The sequence below is a fragment of the Poecilia reticulata genome, linkage group LG2 (genome assembly GCF_000633615.1).
Source record: "Poecilia reticulata strain Guanapo linkage group LG2, Guppy_female_1.0+MT, whole genome shotgun sequence".
In the NCBI taxonomy this organism is placed as follows: domain Eukaryota; kingdom Metazoa; phylum Chordata; class Actinopteri; order Cyprinodontiformes; family Poeciliidae; genus Poecilia; species Poecilia reticulata.
This window is the reverse complement of record NC_024332.1, coordinates 16,333,378-16,353,680: the sequence shown is the minus strand read 5'-3', so window position 1 is coordinate 16,353,680 and position 20,303 is coordinate 16,333,378. Positions and strand designations below refer to the sequence as shown.

Sequence of the window (20,303 nt, the reverse complement as noted above, 5' to 3'; positions counted from 1 at the left end):
CCTCCCCCCACCCCAAACGCTGGAGGAGTCTGAATGTACAACGAAGAAGTCGTTCTCATCGCGGAAGGAAAACCTGAAGTAGTTTGACGAGGCAGGTTTTGACGCGGACAGGTTCGCCGACGTGAAGGATAAACACATATAACCGAGCACAGTTAAAGAAAAAAGTCAAAAAAGACAAAAATGTACCCGAGGTGCATTGTTGGTAATAACTCCTAATAAGTTCACAGCACTGAAGATTTTTTTATACTGTATCTCAGCCAGCGAGAAAGCTTTGAAATGAAAATTCGACTGAAGTTTTGTTTTTGTATTTCAAAATAAATCCCGAGAAGCTAAAAAGATGAAAAAAAAAAAAATAACATGAACATTGTGGAGAAAAAGGGGGGATAAAAAAAAAAAAAGTGAATCTATCCACACGGTCATCAAAAACGAAAGAAGGCCGACGTTCGATTTTCATGTTTTCTAAATTAGATGAAAATACAATCAAGTTCCGTTTTTACCATCGTTGTATATACAAGAGCTAAATGTTAAAGATAGGAAGACTGGCACTCTGCTGAACCCCCGAGTGGACTCGTAAGGTATGTGTATATAACGTTAAGAGGTATTGTGTATGCAGTAGAGCTATTAGGCAAACAATACCACCATTTATATAAACCTTTCTTGTTTTCGTTCTATCTCTGAGCCATCATCCTTTCCTATAGCTGCCATTTTCTGGTGAGAAAGCATGCAGGCATGTAAATGTTTGTCCTGGAATTATGATATTTAATAAATCCTATATTGTGCTGAAGAAATAACCCGACTCGCCCAAGCCCGGACAATTCTAAAAACCATGATTAACGACGTTTCAGTCTCAAAAACGAAGACTTTCGCTGTTGATAGTACTGTAATCTTCGTAACAGAGGTCATACTTCTCGGAATTTCCTGTACATTGTCGTCATGAGACACTCTTGAAATCAGCACCCCTTGTTGCTTTTTTGTTTTTTCCTTCTTTTTTTTTTTCTTTTTTCGTAAGTATCTGGTCTGATTATCATCACGTGCCAGCTTGGAATACAATCAGTTAAGGACGCTACTTTTTAAAAAGCGAATACCACTTTATTACATGGTGTTTAACACATTTTTTGTTTTAGTGTTTCATGAATATCCTGATGAGAAAAAAATAAAAAATAAAATAAAAAAATACTTTCCTTTCCCTAAAGACTTTTGAATTGTGGTGCTGCAACACCTGTGTATATTCTCTAGTCATAAGCTGATGTCAGTCCTTTATCTGCTAAACAATTTAGACCTTATGTGTTACAATCAAAAAGATGAGGAGGAAGAGGAGGAAGAAGAAGAAGAAGGGAAGTGTATCCCATTCACGATGTGTTTGTTCCTTTTTGTTCTTAATGGAGTGTCTAAGTCTGTTGTCACTGATAACTTATATAGCTTCTCGAATCATCTCTTTCATTGTACTTCAAATTCAAATAAAGTTAACATGTTGATGATAAACCATGTGAGTTTGAATGGTGTTGCCTGAGACTTTCGAGGTTCTACATTGTGATAATGATGACGCTGCTCACTGTTTCTTTCACACTTTTCTGTTCAAGTCGGTTTAGATTAAAAGACTATAAAGCTGGTAATATCTTATCCGCAACAGACAACTCTTAGCGTGTGCATTTAGCAAAAAGTCACAGTGTTTCTCAGGCTAAAGCTAACAATTAGCTTGAGATGAAAACAACAAAGCAGATTAAAAATACAGCTGAGAAATGCTTTACCAGTTTTTGCTTGGAAACCTTTGAACTACTATTACATTTACATGACCTACATATTTGCAGTGGTCCATAGGAGTCATTTCCTGTCCACAGCTCTGAAGGACATACAGAAACTGTATGTCATAGTTTCCAACATAAACTTGGAAACTATGTATTTCCAAGTTTCTGAGTTACCCCAACTCTGGGGAAGAGATGAAAAATTATTTTCTGCTCACAATCTCAAAATAGGATGATCAAACAGATAAATTATGAAGAGGAAGATATTGTTGTTGTCATAAACAAGCTGGAGATGAGCGGGGAATTACATGATATGGGGGGATTGTGGATCGCAACCATTTCAATAGTTCAAACATCATCAAATATACAGTAAAAACGCTACGCAGATGCTAATACTCTAGTCTTCATTAACCCTGTTCTTAGAAGTTCAACCAATCACTGTAAAGCAAAAGAAAAAAAGGTGCTCTTCCATTGGTTGCTTTCAAAAGCCAGCTAATAGTGTGTCACGTAGCATATTGTACTGACCTATTTTGGTTTCCCAAGCTGCATTTCGTTTCAAATGTAAAGAAATCTGCGAATAGACGAATCCGCAAAGAGTGAACCACAAATACGGGGGTTCACTTAACACCTTCTCTTTGCTTTGGTGACTCCAATACTAAAGCTAAGTTTGTTGTTTCTGCAAGCTAGCCGGTGGGTCCTTTAATGTGACGTAATCGCAAACCCCCTCTAGTTTTTTGGGGGGGGGGTTTTACGTCGTCGTAAAAAAATGGAGTGTTTGACTCGAGGTAAGTAAAACGAAGACATTCGTTAAGGCTCCGCTCAGGTTTGATATTAACTCCAAGAACAAATAACTATACACATTTCCGTTTAGCAGGCTACATGTAGAGCATAGGACATCACTTTAAACCGCATGTTCTCAATGTGAATGTGAAACATCTCTGTGGAGGATACTGACTGACACACGGCTGATTCAAAAAACAAATGCTCCATTCCCAAACCCCAGAAAAGGTACAAAATGGTGAAGCGTAAACAATTTTAGTGATCACTCACTTAGCTAACTGTGGATTAAATATGCAGTTTCAGGTATAATTAAAATCTCTATGAATATACATTTTAAAAAATCGCATGTACTTTGGCTTGTGTGGCTCCCTTTTTTTTTTTTTATCTACCACCGTGTAATAAACTTCTTTGACCACACTCAACAGTCACGCATCAGGATATCTGCTTAAGCTGTTTTAGTTCTTGTAGTGTTTCAGACACCTCCAACAGATTTTTATTTTTTTTTAATTGATTAGTTATTCACAAAGTTCCTCAGTTTTACTCCGGGGACACAACGGCTTTCCACTGGGATAATTCCAGAACAGGTACCGCTCCAGAAACACACGGAAAAAAAAAAAAAAAAAAAAGAAATATGAAATCGACATTGAGAGAGAATTTTCTGCTGTAAGCACTTCTGAGTGAAATGTGTTGACACAGCATGTCTGGGCCCATTCCCATTTTGCATGCTTTTTAAAGCATGGCCATAACACGGCCACAGAGATGAATAATTGACTGATTGCTGCATAATTCAGTGCTGCATTGTAAAAATTCCAAGGCCTGAAATATTTCAAGCTTTTTCTTTCTATTTTTTTGTTCATTAAAAAAATGAGGTTAAAGTTTCAATCAACCTTGAAAGAACAATACGACACACAGCGGGCAATCAATCACGAGGAAGCGGCGCTTCTCGTCGAGCGCGAGCCCGCGTTGGCGCTCGCAGCTCGGCCCCCGAAACTTTAGCTCACTCTGGAGTGAGAGAAACCGAGGAACGACGTCCACCTCATTCATTTAATGGCTCCGTTTCTTTTTCGGCGCGGCGACAGATTTAGTCCGCTCACCTCCAACGAGCCCGTGTGAAGTGGGCTATTACTCACATATTCTGTTTATTTCTCCATCTGAAGCCCTTTTTTTTTTCTCCCCTCTCCTCTCTTTCCTTTCCTGCACTGGCACGTGAAAAAGGAGGCCCCGCAGCTACATGTTTCATATCACTGCACATTTTGTAATAAATTCAATTCAGTACAAATATGACCATGAGGCACGGAGACTTTAAATACCAAATGTGCATTATAGATGTGGTGTTGCTTTGCACTTTTGCCGTTCTGCGGAAAGGCGCATTGCTGATTACATATTCAGAACTTAAAAAAAAAAAATAAAAAAAACAACACTTTGGACGGTTGTCTTTGATTCACTTGGCTTCGTGTGGAGATGCACTCATAAAGAGTGTATGTCCAGATGTGATTATTCCGCCTTCTCGTGTTTTGCTTAATGTCACACGCTGCACAATTTGTTGTTTTCTTGCTCTGTCTGACAAGATGCAGGGTTTATTTAAGTGTAAACGACACGTGTCGTCATATTTTAGAGCCAGAAAACTTAAAAAAAAAAAATCAAGTTTGAAACATAAGTCTTTTTTTTTTCTCCTATGCTGTAACAATACATGAGGGCACCAACATGGCGGATGATGATGTTTGTAGCATTTTTGTTGATAGAAAATTGATTGGTTTCTTGAGAGAGAAAAAAAAATCTTTTTAAACTGGGACATGTGACGTGGGCGTGTGGCCACTATTTAGCAATGCAGGCAAAGGATTTAGAGAAATAATTAATGCGCAGAGGCGTTCCCTGCATCAGTGGCGCCCTGAACAAGCTACTCCAACTGATTTTGTGCAAGACAAAATGCAAGTGCGAGCGTTGTCAATCTGAGGCAGCAAGCACTCAACAAATGAGCCCTTTTGGTAGCGCATGTGTAAAGAGAATTGGAAATTTGTTCACTCCACGATTACCAAACTTTAAAGAAATATATATATTTTTTTAACATCTGGGGGTCATGCCTCACCCTTCTCTTTATTTGCTCCTTAGGCCATCCTGAGCAGCTGCCCATATCATAAACCGCTACTGTCTCTGTGGGAAAGATGGAGGAGATTTATTGGGGGAGCGGGAAAAACTCCAGGAGGCAGGAGGCAGTTCTTCTGACTCATCAGAAACGCTCTCTCTTAAAACACCTTTTATCCGAGGATTATGAAACAAATAGAAACTGGGATTTAAGTGAAGGAGCGAGTCTGAAGGGAAAGGCTGTACCACACTTCAAGCTGCAGGGACCACAGGGAGTAAATAGCGAGGCCACTAGGGGGCCAAAGCTGTTTGTGAGCACAAAGTTTCTGATAAAACGCCGTCTTTAGAAAAGCTTAAGGTTTTGGTAAAGATGGCTTTTAACGTCCAAGACTCTGAATATTAATATATGCATCGCCAGGTAGAAGAAGGGCTTGTTTGCTGTGATGTTTAAACGGTATTTTCTAATAATTGATGAGGTGAGAAGTGGATTGAGGTGTAATTTTTAAATTAAAATATAAATAAAAACTTCTTTATTTTTATTAATCCATCCTTGAACAATGTTTTATTATCGTTGAGAGATGCTTGTCTTCTTGGCTGAACGAAAACAAATTTAGACCCAAACCTGCCAGAGGCATGAATAATCTCAGGTTTAACTGGATATAGCAGAATAATGTCAACAGCCTGGCTGAGCTAATTCCTTACCCAGCGTCATATGCAGCGGAGGATTTTTTATTTTTTTTTACTGAAAGCAGCATTTGGTGGCTCTTGATTGCCGGGTTTTGTCCCGAGTCTTTGGAGAGACATTAGGAAGGTTCAGCGTGATTGTCTGAAAGATAGGACTAATGTCGCCTAATCAGATAGACCATTATCTATTAGCAATACTACAAAACACTTTTATCTGACAAGGGCTGGGCCACATTACCTAAATTAACATTTTGCAAGCATGAACATGGAAGACCACAGAGGCGAGAGGAGGTGCCAGGACTGTGCCCTGCGCTTAGACATTCGGCAGTAATTATTAATTTATGATTGTCTCTGGTCTTAATGAAAATGAAAGCCAGGAAAGAGAACAGGGAGGGATAATGTGGCGTGAAATTGAGTTTCATTTGTACAGGGGCCACCTTTTAACTCTGCGCTTCTTAGGCGGAAATGGAGCTGGGCGCTTGCTTCTCTCTCTCTTTTTCCCCCCCCTCTTTCTCTCTCTCTAGAGAGTGAATGTATTTCAGTTGTCTTTTTCTCTCTTTTTTTTAAAGTCGTGATTCCCCCGCACCTCCCCCCTCCCTCCCTCCTTTCAGTCCTTCGGTCCAAAAAAATGTTCATATCCTGTCGTCCTTTTGTGTCATTTGGGACCAACGCCCTTTAACGTCTCTGCTTCTCTCATAAGGCCTTTTCAAAATGACATCGACCTCTTTCGTGTCTGATCACCATGTCAACAGGTTGTTTTTTTTGTGTTTTTGTTTTGGTTTCAGTGCAGTTTTTCCTTAATGTCAACAAGTTGATGTGGGGGAAGAAAACAGGCTGAGACGGTTTTGGCATTAGAGGAAAATGAAACTAACCTTGATTTAGTCAAGATCCCGCGGTGTGCCACTGTCACTTTTCATGAAAGACGGAATTAGCTATAAAATGCAATTTGTTTGGACTGTTGTTTTCCAGGTAAACAAAAAAAGGTGAGATGGCTGTTTATAGCCTCTCTGTGCTGGTAAAGCAGTGATAATGATTTAACTGTTTGAGTCATACAGGTGATAAATGGATCTGCAGAAATAGGTGTGATAGACCTGAGATGTCAACAATTCTGACTGGAAAAGAAAGAAGAAATCAGGACTAACCTTCTCTTCAGACTTATTAAAACGACTAGGGTAATTGGTCAGGTTTGTTATTTTGTGAAAAGTTTGTATCCAAAATGTCAGCTTTTGTTAAACAATGTCCAAGTCACAGCCGTAACTCATGGGGACAGAAGAATGATCATTTTTCTGTTGGAAAAGTGGGTCTATATTTACCTACATTTGCAGAAAAGTTGGTTTTGTTCAAGCTTTGAATCGCACCGAATAATTTGAAAAACTAACAGTAATATTTAGCTTTTTTTAGACTAAATGATTAGTTAGAGTTTATGGATAAAAATAGCTGCTCAGTTCAAACTCTATTCACCGTCGCTCGCCTTGCGGTCATCGTGTCGTCTTTCCTTTTCAATCCACTGGGAGTTCGAAGCAAATCAAAACATTTTCTTGACCCGTTCTATCAAAACGTCAGACTTTTTTTTTTTCCTTTTCTTTTTTTTTTTTTGCATTTCAAGTGTCATCTGAGCGGTTTTATGCTCGCAGCGCACGCATCCAAATCACCAGGGCTGGATATATTAAGTCAATTACATTTTTACAATTGTGAGCGAGCTGGATGGTTAATTTAGTTTGACCCAGGAGCCCCCGACACTCCCTTCAGATAGCAGTGGGATGAAAAAAAAAAAAAAAAGAGTGACCACAGGCGTGAGGGAGTGTATGTCTGAGTGTGTGTGAGCCTGCTGGATTAGTCTTCATTTGGTGCTTCTGTCATGAGGGAAGGGGGGGAAGGAGATGGAGAGCTGCGTGGAAGAGCAAATAAAACACACAGGGTCAGTGCAACACACACAAACACACGCATACACACACCCACATGCTATTAACCCCCCCCCCCTCCCCACCAGCTCATCAACTTTATTTTGCAATCTTCTCTTAGAACCATTAGAATACCCTGAAGAAATGACTTTCCAATTAAAGGGGATCTAGAAGAAGGAGTTTTTCTCTTTTTTTTTCCATCTCGGGCTTGTAGAGTTCTTTATTCCAATAATTTAAATTGAAATTGATTTTTTCAATTTGCCCACTGACTGTTATGGGCACAGAGTGCAGGACCAAATAGAGCTTTGTTCTGAGAGTATTTCTCATGACAGAACACTACATGTAAATTTCAACAGGAAGAGTAAATAGTCTAGTTTATTTCCTCCTGCGAGAACAATCCAGCAGGAAGGGAAAATAAGGCCTTGTGTGATTACAGAATCTGTTGTTTTTGTTTAAGGAAAGTTTGTTCAAATTCGCCTTAAAGCAAGTTAACTAAAAGAGTAATCGTTGCTTCTTTAGGGTTCAGTCAGTTTCTATGATTCATGTTATCATAGGATAGACCAACCCAAAGTAGGGCTGAATCATAAGGAAAATATTACAGGGCTTTCATTTTCTTTTTATTATTATTTAAATAACAATCTGACAAGTTTGTCATCCGTTAGTATTCAGCCACTTTCTTACATGGATTCTCAATTGGATTCAGGTCTTTGCTCTGACACAAAACATTTTAATCTAACCCATTCTTACTGTACCTCTGGGTGTATATTTAGGGTCATTTTCCTGCTGGAATGTGACCTTTGACCCCTGTTTCAAGTCTTTTTCAGCCTGGAATAAGAATCTTTCCAGCATTGATCTCCGTCCAACTTCCCATCAACTCTTACCAGATACCCCTGTTGAAGAAAAACATTAACTTTTTTTTTTTTTTTGCATGATGCTCCCACTATCATTTGTCACTTTGAAGACGGCGTTTCCAGGGTGACATGCTGGTAATGTCAATGAGATTTCAATTAAGGAAGAAGTCAGCGAAAGAAAAAAACTTAAACGACTGTGTGTCTTTATTCCTGCTATAGCTTTCAGCGAGAGCCGCAGCATTGAATTGCAGTCCTTAGACATTCTTAGAAACTCCAGCATTTTCTGTAAATATTGTCAAATTGATCTAATCGTAGCGCTCGCATTTGTAATATGTACACAGAAGTTTAACACAGCTGAAACCACAAGGTGACAGTTTGGAGAGAAAAATGTCAGACGTCTCCAAAAAGGGTCAGATGCTGAATCCCAGGAAAATGTAATTTAGTTCTAATGGTGTCCCAGACAGACAGGCCTAATTCACTTTACACTTGAAATATATAATTAAAAACCATTTATCCTTTTTTTCCCCTTTATATTCAGAATTAGGGACTACTTTGTGTTGATCACTCACACTAACTTCCCAGCAATTGATCTTGATCCTCCTTGTATTTATGCGAGAAGGCAAACGTACGGCGTCTGGCGCCTGCACCAGCTTCCAAATGAACATTTACTGCCACGACGGCGAGCCCGCTCTTCCTGAGCCGTGCTCCGAAAGCCGGGCGGATTCCACTCGAGCTGTTTTACAGATGCGTCTCAGGAATCCGAGGCCGTTCTTCTGTGGACGAATGGTTCTGTCTTTGGCTCCTGACAGCTGCGCGGGCTTGTTGTTCCCTCTCTCCTGAGTTGTTTTAATAAAGTTGTGCTGCAGGACTGGTGAGGGAAGATTAATGGACGCACAGGAAGTGTGGCAGTTGTGAGGGGATGCAGGACAGAGCGGGCCAGCAGCCATCTGTTCCCTCTCCTTTACAGCTCTCTTAATGGAGAAGCAAACCAAACAACATGGATCCGAGCCCTGCAGACACACACACGCTCACGCAGACGCGCGCGCGCGCTCACACACGTTTTTGCAGTGCACACGACTAAACACAAAACATCATTTCATGTGACAGAGATGAGAGGTAGGCTTTTGTCATTGTATTCCCTCTTGTTGGATGCGCTGTCGTGTGTGTGTGTGTGTGTGTGTGCGTGTTTTTTGTTTTTTTTTCTACCTTTCAGCGAAATAAAGTTGGGCGTGAGCCACGGCTGTGAGATTTAGATGAAAGACACAGCCTGGATGGAACGTGATTAAGAGATATGTTCTTGAGGCAAAACAGGACTTGGCATTCGCTGAGACAAAACCTAATCAAATTAAAGCAAAACACGGCCATTGTTGGTGGAGTGTGCGCGCCGCCTGTGTCACGACTGAAATGAAACAGCGTAAAATAGATATGGGCCGGTGTCTGCGCAAGATCACCGTCCGCCTGGTTTATTCAGATCTACACACAGCGACTGACTAATGATGGTCTGTGCCCAATGATGCCTAAAGCACTTTATAGAGCTGTCTGGGTTATAAAAGATGTTTACTATGATGGAACTGAATGGCTCACTGAAAGAGTATTATTGTTGACAAGTTATTGTTTCAGATTAATTCAGCCAGCAGAACGGTTAATGGCTCTCACTCGTGGGACACGCTGACCCCCGGGGTGCAAAAGCCACAAGCCCCAATCACTGATCAGCTACATCTTAAGATGTTTGTTCATGTGATGTTTAAAACGGTACAAACTGTTTATGTTAATGATCTATTGTTCTATAAGTTCTTTTGTTACCTATTTGCGTTTGTACTCATTGCAAGCCATTTTGAAATGATTCGTCTTACTTTCTTTTTTTTTTTACATTGACAATTTAAAATTAGATTTTGTTGCTACTAAGATTTGAGTTGATGTTTTCAGTATTTTTCTGCATGAAGGTTTTGCAGTTTTTCTTTCTTGTTTTCATTGTAAAGCGTTTCTGCTTTGGTTAAGGTGTTCGCTCTGCCCATCAGGACGACTCGTTTCCAGCCTTCTAAGTGGGCTCCAACACACACACACACACACACACACACACCGCTCTTACATTCACGGATTTGTTGTGCGTCCAACAGTCCGACTGTTTCTCATTTTGTTTGTTTCCAACAAACACCAACCGTGTCGCTTTAAATGACAACATGCATCGCCTCCCACTTTTTTTTTTCTTTATCCTCTAGTGAAGACATCTGTACGACATGATGAAGTTTCCTCTCTGAGTATCGGTCCTGTAATTGAGCTCCGGCAGAGCAGACGTGACGTGCACACAGAGGACGCGAGAAGGCCTCCCTCGTCCCTCCATCCATTCCTGTTTCTCCCCTCCCCTTCCTCACTTCCTCCAAAACACCAGCAGACACACTCAACCCCGGCTTGAAAACCATATGCTTATATTTATCCCAGACACACGTGCAACGGTTCATCTCTGTCTCTGTTTACGTGAACATCAGCTGAAGTAAGCGCATCAGTTAGTCAGCGGCCACTAACTGATGCGCTTACTTCAGCCATCATATTCCCCCCCCAGCTCCCCACATCGGCCTGTGGCCCCTCTACTAAAGACAGACACCGGCTTTCCGCAACACGGCGCCCTGAAAGAGACCACCTCTATTAGCCGCGTTGGCTTTAATCACATCTTCGCCCGTGCTGCGACGTCGCGTCCTCATCCGGGCTCCCATCTCCGTACGGCGGATCATGGAGGAACTAAAGTGAGAGCGGATTAAATATTAACACAACTTGACACGGTCCCCCGCTGGAGTTCCTACTCCACTTCACATGATACAATTAAAAACATCCCCACGTGCGTCGAACGCAACGCTGCGGAGAACGTGCCGCTATAAAGACTTAAAATAAATCTGATCTATGGAGAACATGACAAGGAGGAGGCCAAGGCTTCCATGCAGGCACTTAGTTGAGCAGAGAGTTGAGTGAGGTGGAGTGGGGGAACACACACACACACACACACACACACACACACACACACACACACACCGAGAGAAAGAGAGAGAGAGAACGGAGGGCCTTACATTATTTATATGTACTAATGGTGGCTGGCTGCGTGTGAATCAGCAGCACAAGGATCTGCTGAAAGAGAGGCGCAGTCGTAATCGAGGCCATACATTTCCTCTATTTTCCCTCTCCTCCGCTGAATGCGGGGTCAACCGGAGTCAGTTTGGCTGCGTTTAAAACCCTTGATGTAGATTATCACCTTTTAATGGAGACACAACGCAGAGTGGAAGGAGACTGCCTCTGAAGAATATGCGCAGTGGAGGAATACTTAACACCCCTGTAAGATACCGCCGTGAACAGATAGCACAGATAAAAACAATAGCTCATGTGCTTAACCTAGTTTTGTCCACAAAAGGAATCCATTAGTCTCATTGCAGAGCCCTTAAGCTCGGCATCACAAGAGATGGTGTGTGTGTGTGTGTGTGAGTGTGTGTGGGTGTGTGTGTGTGTGTGTGTGTGTTGCAGAGGGGGGAGTCGCACTGCTGCAAAGCTACATTCACACACATGTGCCTCTCATTTCCTATGGCAGTCCAGGAGTATCCTTCAACATCCTATTGTAAAGTTTACCAGGGGAGAGGTTGGGCGTATTAAAGTGCCCTGGAGAGAAACACTAAATGATGTAAATGCAGGCAGCTGCAGTGCTGCCAACGCCGCGTATACAGTAGATGAGAGGACCCAGCCGAGGCTGGACGTGTACTGTATCTATATAACGTTATAGGCTCCCTTTCATGTCCTTGTGGTCCCTAATGGGAACAGCATGAAGTGTGATGGTATGGGAACACGGTGGGGGGGAACAGGGCTTCAAACGGGACGGCAGTGAGCTTCGGTTTGGGCGTAAAAAGATGTAAAGGGTTTAACGACGCCGTTGCAGACGTTTCGCATCCCGTTTGACTGATGATGATCAGGGCGATAAGTAATCGGTTAAAAAAAAAATTACACTGCAAAAGTGTTCATACACCTGGAACATTTTCACATTTTTGCATCATTTTAAATATAAACGTCGGGAGTATTTTAGTAGGATCTTATGAAACTTAAAGTAGGATGTCTTTTTTGTAGAAGGAAGAGGGTGTGTAGTTTAGCTAAATGTTTTATGAATAGAAATTTAAAAGTGCATTTGTGTTCAGCCCCTTTACTCCGATGCCGTTGAATAAAATACATTCAGACGGTACTTATTTAGCAAACAGAGAACTTTAGTGAACGTAACAGACGATACCTTTAAATAAAAATCCAGTTCAACAAGCTGACTTCAGAAATCCTTTAAGTAATAGAGTCCACAAGTGTGTAATTTAGTCCCAGTATAAATCCAGCTGTTCTGCGAAGGCCTCAGAGGTTTGTTGGAGAACATTAGAGGACAAACAGCATCATGAAAACCAAGGAGTCACAGACAGATCAGGGAGAAAGTTATGGAGAGGTTCAAACCACAGTTAGGTTATAAAGTATCATCCCTATCTCTGAGCAGTCTTTTAACTGCAAACCTTCTGAGAACTGGTCATTTTCCTAAATTGGCAAGAATGCAACTTATCCCGAAAAGCAGCCAGGAGGGCTATTGTGAGTCTGGAAGAGCTACAGAGATTCACAGCTCAAGTAAGAGAATCTGTTGACTGGACCGCTTCTAACGTGCTCCACAAGTCTGGTACATGGCAAGGAAAAAGCCATTTCTAAAAGAAATACATAAAAAAAAAACGTCCCCATTGTCAGATATTTGACAATTCGTGTAAGTTGCTCTGGTCAGACTCGACTGTAGTGCGATTTCTCACCTGACCCTGAAGTGCCCAGCTCAATATGCAAATCACCCACCCCGTTGGAAAACATGGTGGTGGCAGCATTTTGTTGTGGGGAATGGTTTTCTTTCAAATAGACTGTGAAGGTGGTCAGAGCATGATAGGAAGATGGATGGAGAAAAATACCAAGAAAGCCTAGAAGAAAAGCTGATAGAGGTGGTAAAACTAAAAGTTGAGAATGTTGAAGAAGTTCACCTTCCAGTCACAGTCTAAACCTCAATCCAACAAGGAATGTATGGCTGGACATGAAAACTGTTGTTCGGAATCAACAACAGTTCTGATGTCTAAAGCTATTGGAAACAAATGCAGCTGGAACTGCTGCTGAAATACAGTTGAAAGTCAAGTCTCATTTCCTTCCTGACTTGTGTTGGTCTGTAGAGTAAGATGTTGTTCAAATGCAGTGAATTTTGATGTTGCGTTCTGTCGAGAAGCGGGAAAAGCTCGATGAGTTGGAATGCTTTCACGAGGCGCTGCTTGTGTAAATAGGAGAAAAGAAATACCGCGGGCGAGGAGTAATCACTGGGAGCTGTTTACCTCTTCTGGAGGCTGTCTTCAGAAACTCTAAAGGGGGTCATTTGTCCCAAGTCTGTTTCCACAGTCGGGCTTACCAGCGGAGCACAAATAAACACGGGAGACGCAAACTCTTGTGAAAACACTTTTAATCAAGATCAAGATAAATAGCCTAACAAAGTCGGATTCGGAAAACAAATGCGGCAGAACTGCCTCTGATCATCATTTGATGGCGCGCTGACACGCAAACTCTATTAAGCTGTCTTCAAATATGCAAAAATGATATGATTTTACAATGATTACATATTCACTTCCCCAGCTGGCTGGCTCCGAGCGTCTCCATTTGTCATCGACTATTGTGTCCAATTATATGATTAGCTTTGAACACTCCAGCACTTCGAGAGCTCTCGTGTGTTCCGCCGCGCAGAGCGATTCACAAACAAAGTCATTACAACATGTATTCACACATATCAAATAACAAAACAGATGGCCACTGCGCCTGCCGCCTGATTTGTTTTCCACACGAGTGGTAGGGGAAAAAAAAAAAAAAGAGTATTTTGTGTGAGCTGTGTTTAATGCTGACTGTTTTTTTTTATTCCCAAAGAAGAGCAGCTGGCTGTCGCGCTGTGAGATCAGCTCCTATGAAAGACAATCTTGTTTTCATTAATTTCTCTACAACAAAGGCACTTGTTGGGAAGATTTAGAATTACAGCGGGTAAAGCTTCCGGATAATTCATCACAGGGACTTGACAGGAAACTTAATTGTTTTAAATGCCAGTTGCTTTGAGGAGCGTGGATGTTTTTTTTCCTCTTTTTTATGTCTAACAGGTGGGACAGATAGACGACCCTCTGATGTTTCCTTCGACCTTTGACTCCCGAGCTATAAATCCACCAGTAGTCCACTAGCCAATATAACTATCACCATATGATGGAGTGCAGGTGCCAATATTGCATGCGAAATGGAAATCCGGCTTGTCTGCCTTCTCTTATTTAACACAATGTAAATCTATCCCCCTTATATCGGACGGAGCTGCCTCGTCTTCGCCTGTGACTACTGTAAAAGTCGGCCAAATGTCTTCCAGACACCCAGAGAGTGCAGACGGGGCATAGCTACTGTAAAGACAATGGCGAACACTCTCAGAAAAACATCCATTGAACCAGAGTCTTCTACCAGATTGAGCAGTCGTTTGGTTTTTATTTACTGTTTCACACTGATCAGTCACTTCCGAGTACTGCTGGTGCTTGAAGGTTTTTTTTGTTGTTGTTGTTTTTCCACTGTTGTGCCTTCACAGTTCTTATGTTTGCAATTTTGTTATTTCTGTAACAAATACCTTACGTTATTGAAAACAAAAGCAATTCTCAAAGTGATATACCCCCTTATTTTGTCTTATTTATCTATTTAAAACATCCTAAGCTAAAAAATTAATTTAATATTCATGGGACTCAACACCTTATTACTCCCATAAAGACATTTAATAACCACTTTTGTAATGCTGTCTTTCTGACTGGCTGTTAGCTTCCGCTCTGATCTCACTGTTCTACAAACTTACTGCCACATGTTACATGTTTACTGTAGGTTAGGGAAGATTTACAAGAATATTTTCACAAGCTTTAATAAAAAAAACAAAACTTGAACTGTTCCTTAAGCAAAATGAAGAAATGTGTAATGGAAAGCACATGTTGAGTCAGCGGTAACACATGGGTGTAAGGTGGGGGGGCCTGAAGTGGAACAGGAACAAAATGACCTGCAGTCAGTGTTTAAGGTGTTTGAAGTTATCCTGTGTTGTTTAGTTTATTGTTAACTATTTAACCGAGAGTGTTTGGAAAATGCTATTGTTTCCTGAAAATGTCCAGTGTTTACTTTTTCGTTTTTGTTTTTTTTTCAAAGTTACGTTTTCTGTTTTCTAAACTTCTACTGCTTTGTTTCAAAAAACTTTATTCTAGTCATGTTTTGCTGTGCTTTCAGATGTGCGACGCTTTCTGTTTTCTCACACCTTATGAAGTTCAGGGGTACTTTCTGAAATTTCATCATGCACACTTCTCAAAAAAATATGTTTTAGTTTCCAAATTACTGACATTTCCCTAAAATTTCCAAATGTAATGCCAAACTTCAGTTTGAGTATTTATTTACAGAATATAGCTCAAGAAGATTTCAGAAATCAATATTTGGACCAGCAGGTTTTTATAATGCCTTTTTGTTCAGGTGATGCCTTGTTAGGCACCTCAATAAGAAGAGTGGGAACTGAATGTAGGTTTACTGATTTCAGAAATATATTGTTGTCTTCACCGAGTTTTACTACTGAGAGTTATTCTTTTTTGAGGGTTTTTTCTTTGTACCATATATTTTGGATGATCAACACAGATGGATTCCTTGCATGTTTGAAGTTGGTGCAGCAACTCCTAACAATTAAAATGTTAATTTTTGGTGTTGCCTGCAAGCCTCTTCTGCCCCCTGTTCTGCTCTGACTTCAGTATTTTTACGTGAGAGACATTTTGAACAAAATGTCTCTCTCACCTGCTGCAGAAATCTGAAACCGAAACATCCATGTGCTGAAAAAGGTTTTCTGTTTAAAGGTTAAGGTTGCAGTAAATCTTGTAAATAGCCTCTCTGACATCTCTCGAGCATGTTACTGTAAATGCACTCCAAGCAACTAAATCATTTAACACCTAATCAATACTTTTCACATTGCACCATAAACACGCTTTAGTCAAGATTCCTGGTGGAGGAAGCCGTTATGACCGTTGTTAACTGGAAAACTGATGTACTAATATTTTTTTATGAATCTAAATGAATGAAAGGTAAACATTTTACGGCGACGCAACGGAGACCAAATAATTTTGCCGTCAACTCTGCAAAAGTTTTTAAAAGCGCTGTGTGAGTGTGCTGCTCTGGCAGGTGGATAGCGTCTAAGCTGTGCCATGCTGCCATCACCTGGCCGGTTCATTTAAAGCAACCTTCGCGGCAACCTTTACTGTCAGAGCTGCGTGTTGAAATTGCCTCCTGTCTCAAGTGGTCGATCTTAAACTCAACAAACACGAAATGGCAGAAGTCAAACACGTGCGGTGTATTTGCAAAGCAGACAGGTGACATCACACATCACTCATGGCTTAGATTTGCTCTCTCCGCCTTCGCAGAGCTGAGAGGCTGAAGAGGAAGGACCTGTTAAATGTGGTGCAGCAAACGAGCGTCAACCTTTAACAATCCCACCGCTGCTTCCTGTGGAGGATGTCAGACCCTTTCGTGCTGCTTTCTTGAGGTTTCTGATGCTTGTGCACGTTTACTGCATGCTTTGTTTTAAACAGTTACATTTTCACCTGAACACGTCACACCTGTGCCGCATATGCTTTCTTTAGCAGAGAGGAAAAAAAACAAAAAAAAAACAAGGCATGGAAACAACTCAAGTCTCATGGGTGAGTCAATCAGCTCTGAAACACAGATGTTTTCACCACAACAGCAGCACTTCCATACTGTGAGTGTAAATTGCACTCTGGGAAAATTAATTGCAGTTTCTTGATCCTTCAGGTAATTATACACAAACAGTACACGCCGATGCATCTAGTGTGCATATCGTTGGTACAGTATCTGTGCCACGGACTTTCATATCATCGCGCTGGTGAGGTTGCTCAGCGACTTGACGCTTCCTGTGTGCGTGTGCCGGCTCTTTCGCCTGACGCTACGCAGGTAGTTCCTGTACAGGATCACGCTGATCACCCTGTCCTGGAACTGCTTGGAGACGATGTAGTACAAGATGATGTCCAAGACCGTGCTCAGGTTCATCAGGAACGTGGTGAAGACGGCCCACGTGTTGAAGCCACCGTCTTCGCCGTTTCCCAACAAGCGCAGCACCAGACAGATGTGGAACGGCACGAAGCACACCAGCACCTGCACGATGAGCGTGATGATGATCCGGATGGACTTCTCCTTCACCTTTGGCTTCAGCTTGGAGGTGCGTCCGTGGATTAGGTTGTCCACAATGACAACATAGCAGCCAATCATTATGCAGATGGGGACCAGGAAGAAGAAGATGAGTCTAACGAAGTTGACCGCATTCTCGCGGCGCATGTAGATGATGTCTTGCATCTTGATGCAGGTAGTGTAGTTGGAGACGCGATCGGGGTCGTCCTGAGAGAAGAGTAGGGGTACGCTGCTGCCCAGAGTCATGATCCACACCCCCAAGGAGCCCACCACGGCCTTTGGGACATTCCTCAGCTCCTTGCCGTGTTTGGGTTGAACAATGGCCATGTAGCGGTCAGTGCTGATCAGAGCGAACAGCCACAGGGCCATGCAGGGGTAGAAGATGGTTAGCGCTGCCGTGATCCGGCAGAAAACGTCTCCAAAGGGCCAATAGTCCTGGTGGAAGTAAACCATTCTGAAGGGCAGGAGCAAAATGTAGGTGAGGTCCACGAGCGCCACGTTGATCATATAGGTGGTGACAGAGTTTCTCTTCTTGGTGGTCAAGGCAAAAACCCACAAGGCAGTGAAGTTCACTATCACTCCTATGATGAAGACGAAGCTGTAGAAGACCAGGCCGACTATGCGATACTCGACTGGGCCCTGCTCCGTCTTCATTGCCAGAGGATCCACAGACATGTTAGAGAAGTTTAGATCCACATTCATGCTGAAAAAAAAATATATATATAAAAAAGATGGAGATTTGTATTTTTATCAAGATACCTTTAGATTTAAAGATTCAGTCACAGAGTTTCACCAGAATCACAGAAGCATTTTAACATCTGGGTTGAAAACCAGATTTGGGGCTAAAAGGAAATAGCTGTGAATCTTGTGACAAGTACATCAACTTTAAATGAGAATGTAAACATATCTTTTATATATTTTAGACAAATAATACAAAAACTAAACATTTAACAAAAGCCAGCTAAAACAGCATATTCTAAAAAAATGTATATCAGCCATGTGTTTTAATAACAATGACCTTTTATGGGTTTAGTGAATTAATCAGTAACAGTAAAAAAGGTCTGATAATATTAAACTGGAGAGTGTAGCAATTTTAAAAATGTTTTTCAATAAAAAATAAATCAATCTGAAACGGTTCATATCTCTGAAATAAAACACTAGTTCATGCTTGCAAGAGGCTGTAGTGAAGCATGTTGCTGCTTCCTCAGCCAAACAACATCAGTTTTACTTCACTGGCGACTGTATCAATCCGCCTGGTCAGTCTGTTGCAAGTCCACCAAGAGCTGTTTGGAAATGAACCCAGTGGACTCATTATCAGCTGGCCGGGGCAGATTAGTACAGTCGGCAACACCCTCCAATATAACATCAGTGGGGGGGGGGGGGGGGACGCTGTTATTCTGCTGAGAGAACAGAAAATGCCCAATATAGAAAATTTTTTTGAGGCAAAATTATTTATTCTTAGCACTGGTAAGGAACTGTTATTGGCTATAGCTACACAGAACTTTGTTTCAAATAATCTGGACCATTCCTTCAAGAGCAGGCTGTATTTTTTCAGTAGAAATTCCTGATCGGGGCTTTGAAGCAACAGAAAACACAGGGCGCAAACACCAAGTCTGCACACTCCCTCTACATGCAGCTTTTTTGGTCAAATGCAAAACCTTTTAAGAAATAGTCTCTACAGCGTAAAGGCGTCCATCTTGCTTTGAACTGATTCTGTTTCTGCTAACCAAAGAAATAATTCTGTATGACTGAGATAAAAGGGTAACATGGGCAGCAAATGCTTCAGATGAATCTACAGCCTAGCACTACTTCAGCCATGCTTAGGAACTTCTTGACAAGAGACACACAGAGGCCTTCTTTGCACCTGCCTGTGCAAGAAACCAGAACAATGATGGAGCTATTTGTTTAATATTTTTGTACTTCACTTGTGTGTCTCTCTCTCTCTTATGACTCTCTTGATATTAATTGTCATTGTTTTTTTCCCCTCACACACACAGAATCCTATTAATTGTAACATTGTTGATATTGACTTGTATCGCCAAAAACAGGTGAAGTATACAAATTAGAGCGGTTTTGTTTACAACCCTAAAGGCCTTGTAACACTATTAGTGAAGGGGAAAAAATGTCCATATAGACAAAATATTCAGAGGCATGCAAGTTTATTTTTTAATAAACAAGCAAATAGTGTATAGTATAATGTGCATGTATAAAAAGCACTTGCAGTTTCTTATTAACCAGATCTTATTTTAGATGGGTCAGAACTTACCTGTGGTTTGTGTTCATGTGAACTGATACCTTTGGAAATAACAAACACTGAGCTCAATGTTTTAAAAAAAGAAGCGCAGTGAAGTTCTCATGCTGTTAAACTCTTCTCGGGTTCAAAAGAGAAAGTGATGCTTTTAGAGCTTCAGGTCAGTTTGGACTGGGACAGTATTTAGATCATTTACATAAATATGTTTGTTGATAATAGTCTTTGTTGAATGGTCCTTAAATCTGACAGAATTTGTTCAGCAAAAGATTTCAGTGATGTCAAGAGGGCCTTCCTCAGTCAGAGAATACCAGTTGAAACAAAGAAAAAGAAGAAGAAAAGGGATTTCAACTTACTTATGCTGGCCTTAGATATCAAACTGGTCAAATCTACAAAACAAATTTGAAAGAAAAAAGTTAATAAGACATTTTCTCTCTGAGTTTAGTCAGTGTTTCTCTTGTGGAGGAACAAAAAAAGAACAAAAAAAAAATCCCACAGTGATTGAAATAGAAAGTTGCCACCCCTAAATATGGAAATTCTGTGGGGTGTTTTTTTTTTTTTTTTTTTTTTAGATTTGCAGAACATGACCGTCAGTCCTTATAATTATTTTCATATACTGTAAGAAAGGCTACCACTAACTACAAAATTTTAATTAGAAAAGAAATGAACCAAAACACAAAGAAAACAAATAAACACACAGATTCACTTTAAACTATGAGTAACAAAGAATCAAGAAAGTTTCTTGATCAAGACAACTTTTACTCCC

At 41.0% G+C, this 20,303-nt stretch overlaps 1 protein-coding gene across 3 annotated transcripts in view; it reads right to left on the bottom strand.

Annotated features, from left to right (window-relative positions):
* Nucleotides 1-13,505: 13,505 nt before the first annotated feature.
* Nucleotides 13,506-20,303, bottom strand: part of gpr18 (G protein-coupled receptor 18) — an 18,746-nt gene continuing 11,948 nt past the window's right edge. For 2 of the 3 annotated variants that reach the window (XM_008433477.2, XM_008433484.2), the window contains exon 2: nt 13,506-17,992. In XM_008433477.2, coding sequence (XP_008431699.1) covers nt 16,972-17,991 — 1,020 coding nt within the window. In that variant the 5' untranslated portion in view covers nt 17,992 and the 3' untranslated portion in view covers nt 13,506-16,971. Of the gene's footprint in view, nt 17,993-19,893; nt 19,927-20,303 lie in introns of all 3 variants that reach the window. The other variant, XM_008433461.2, reaches the window with a different exon arrangement.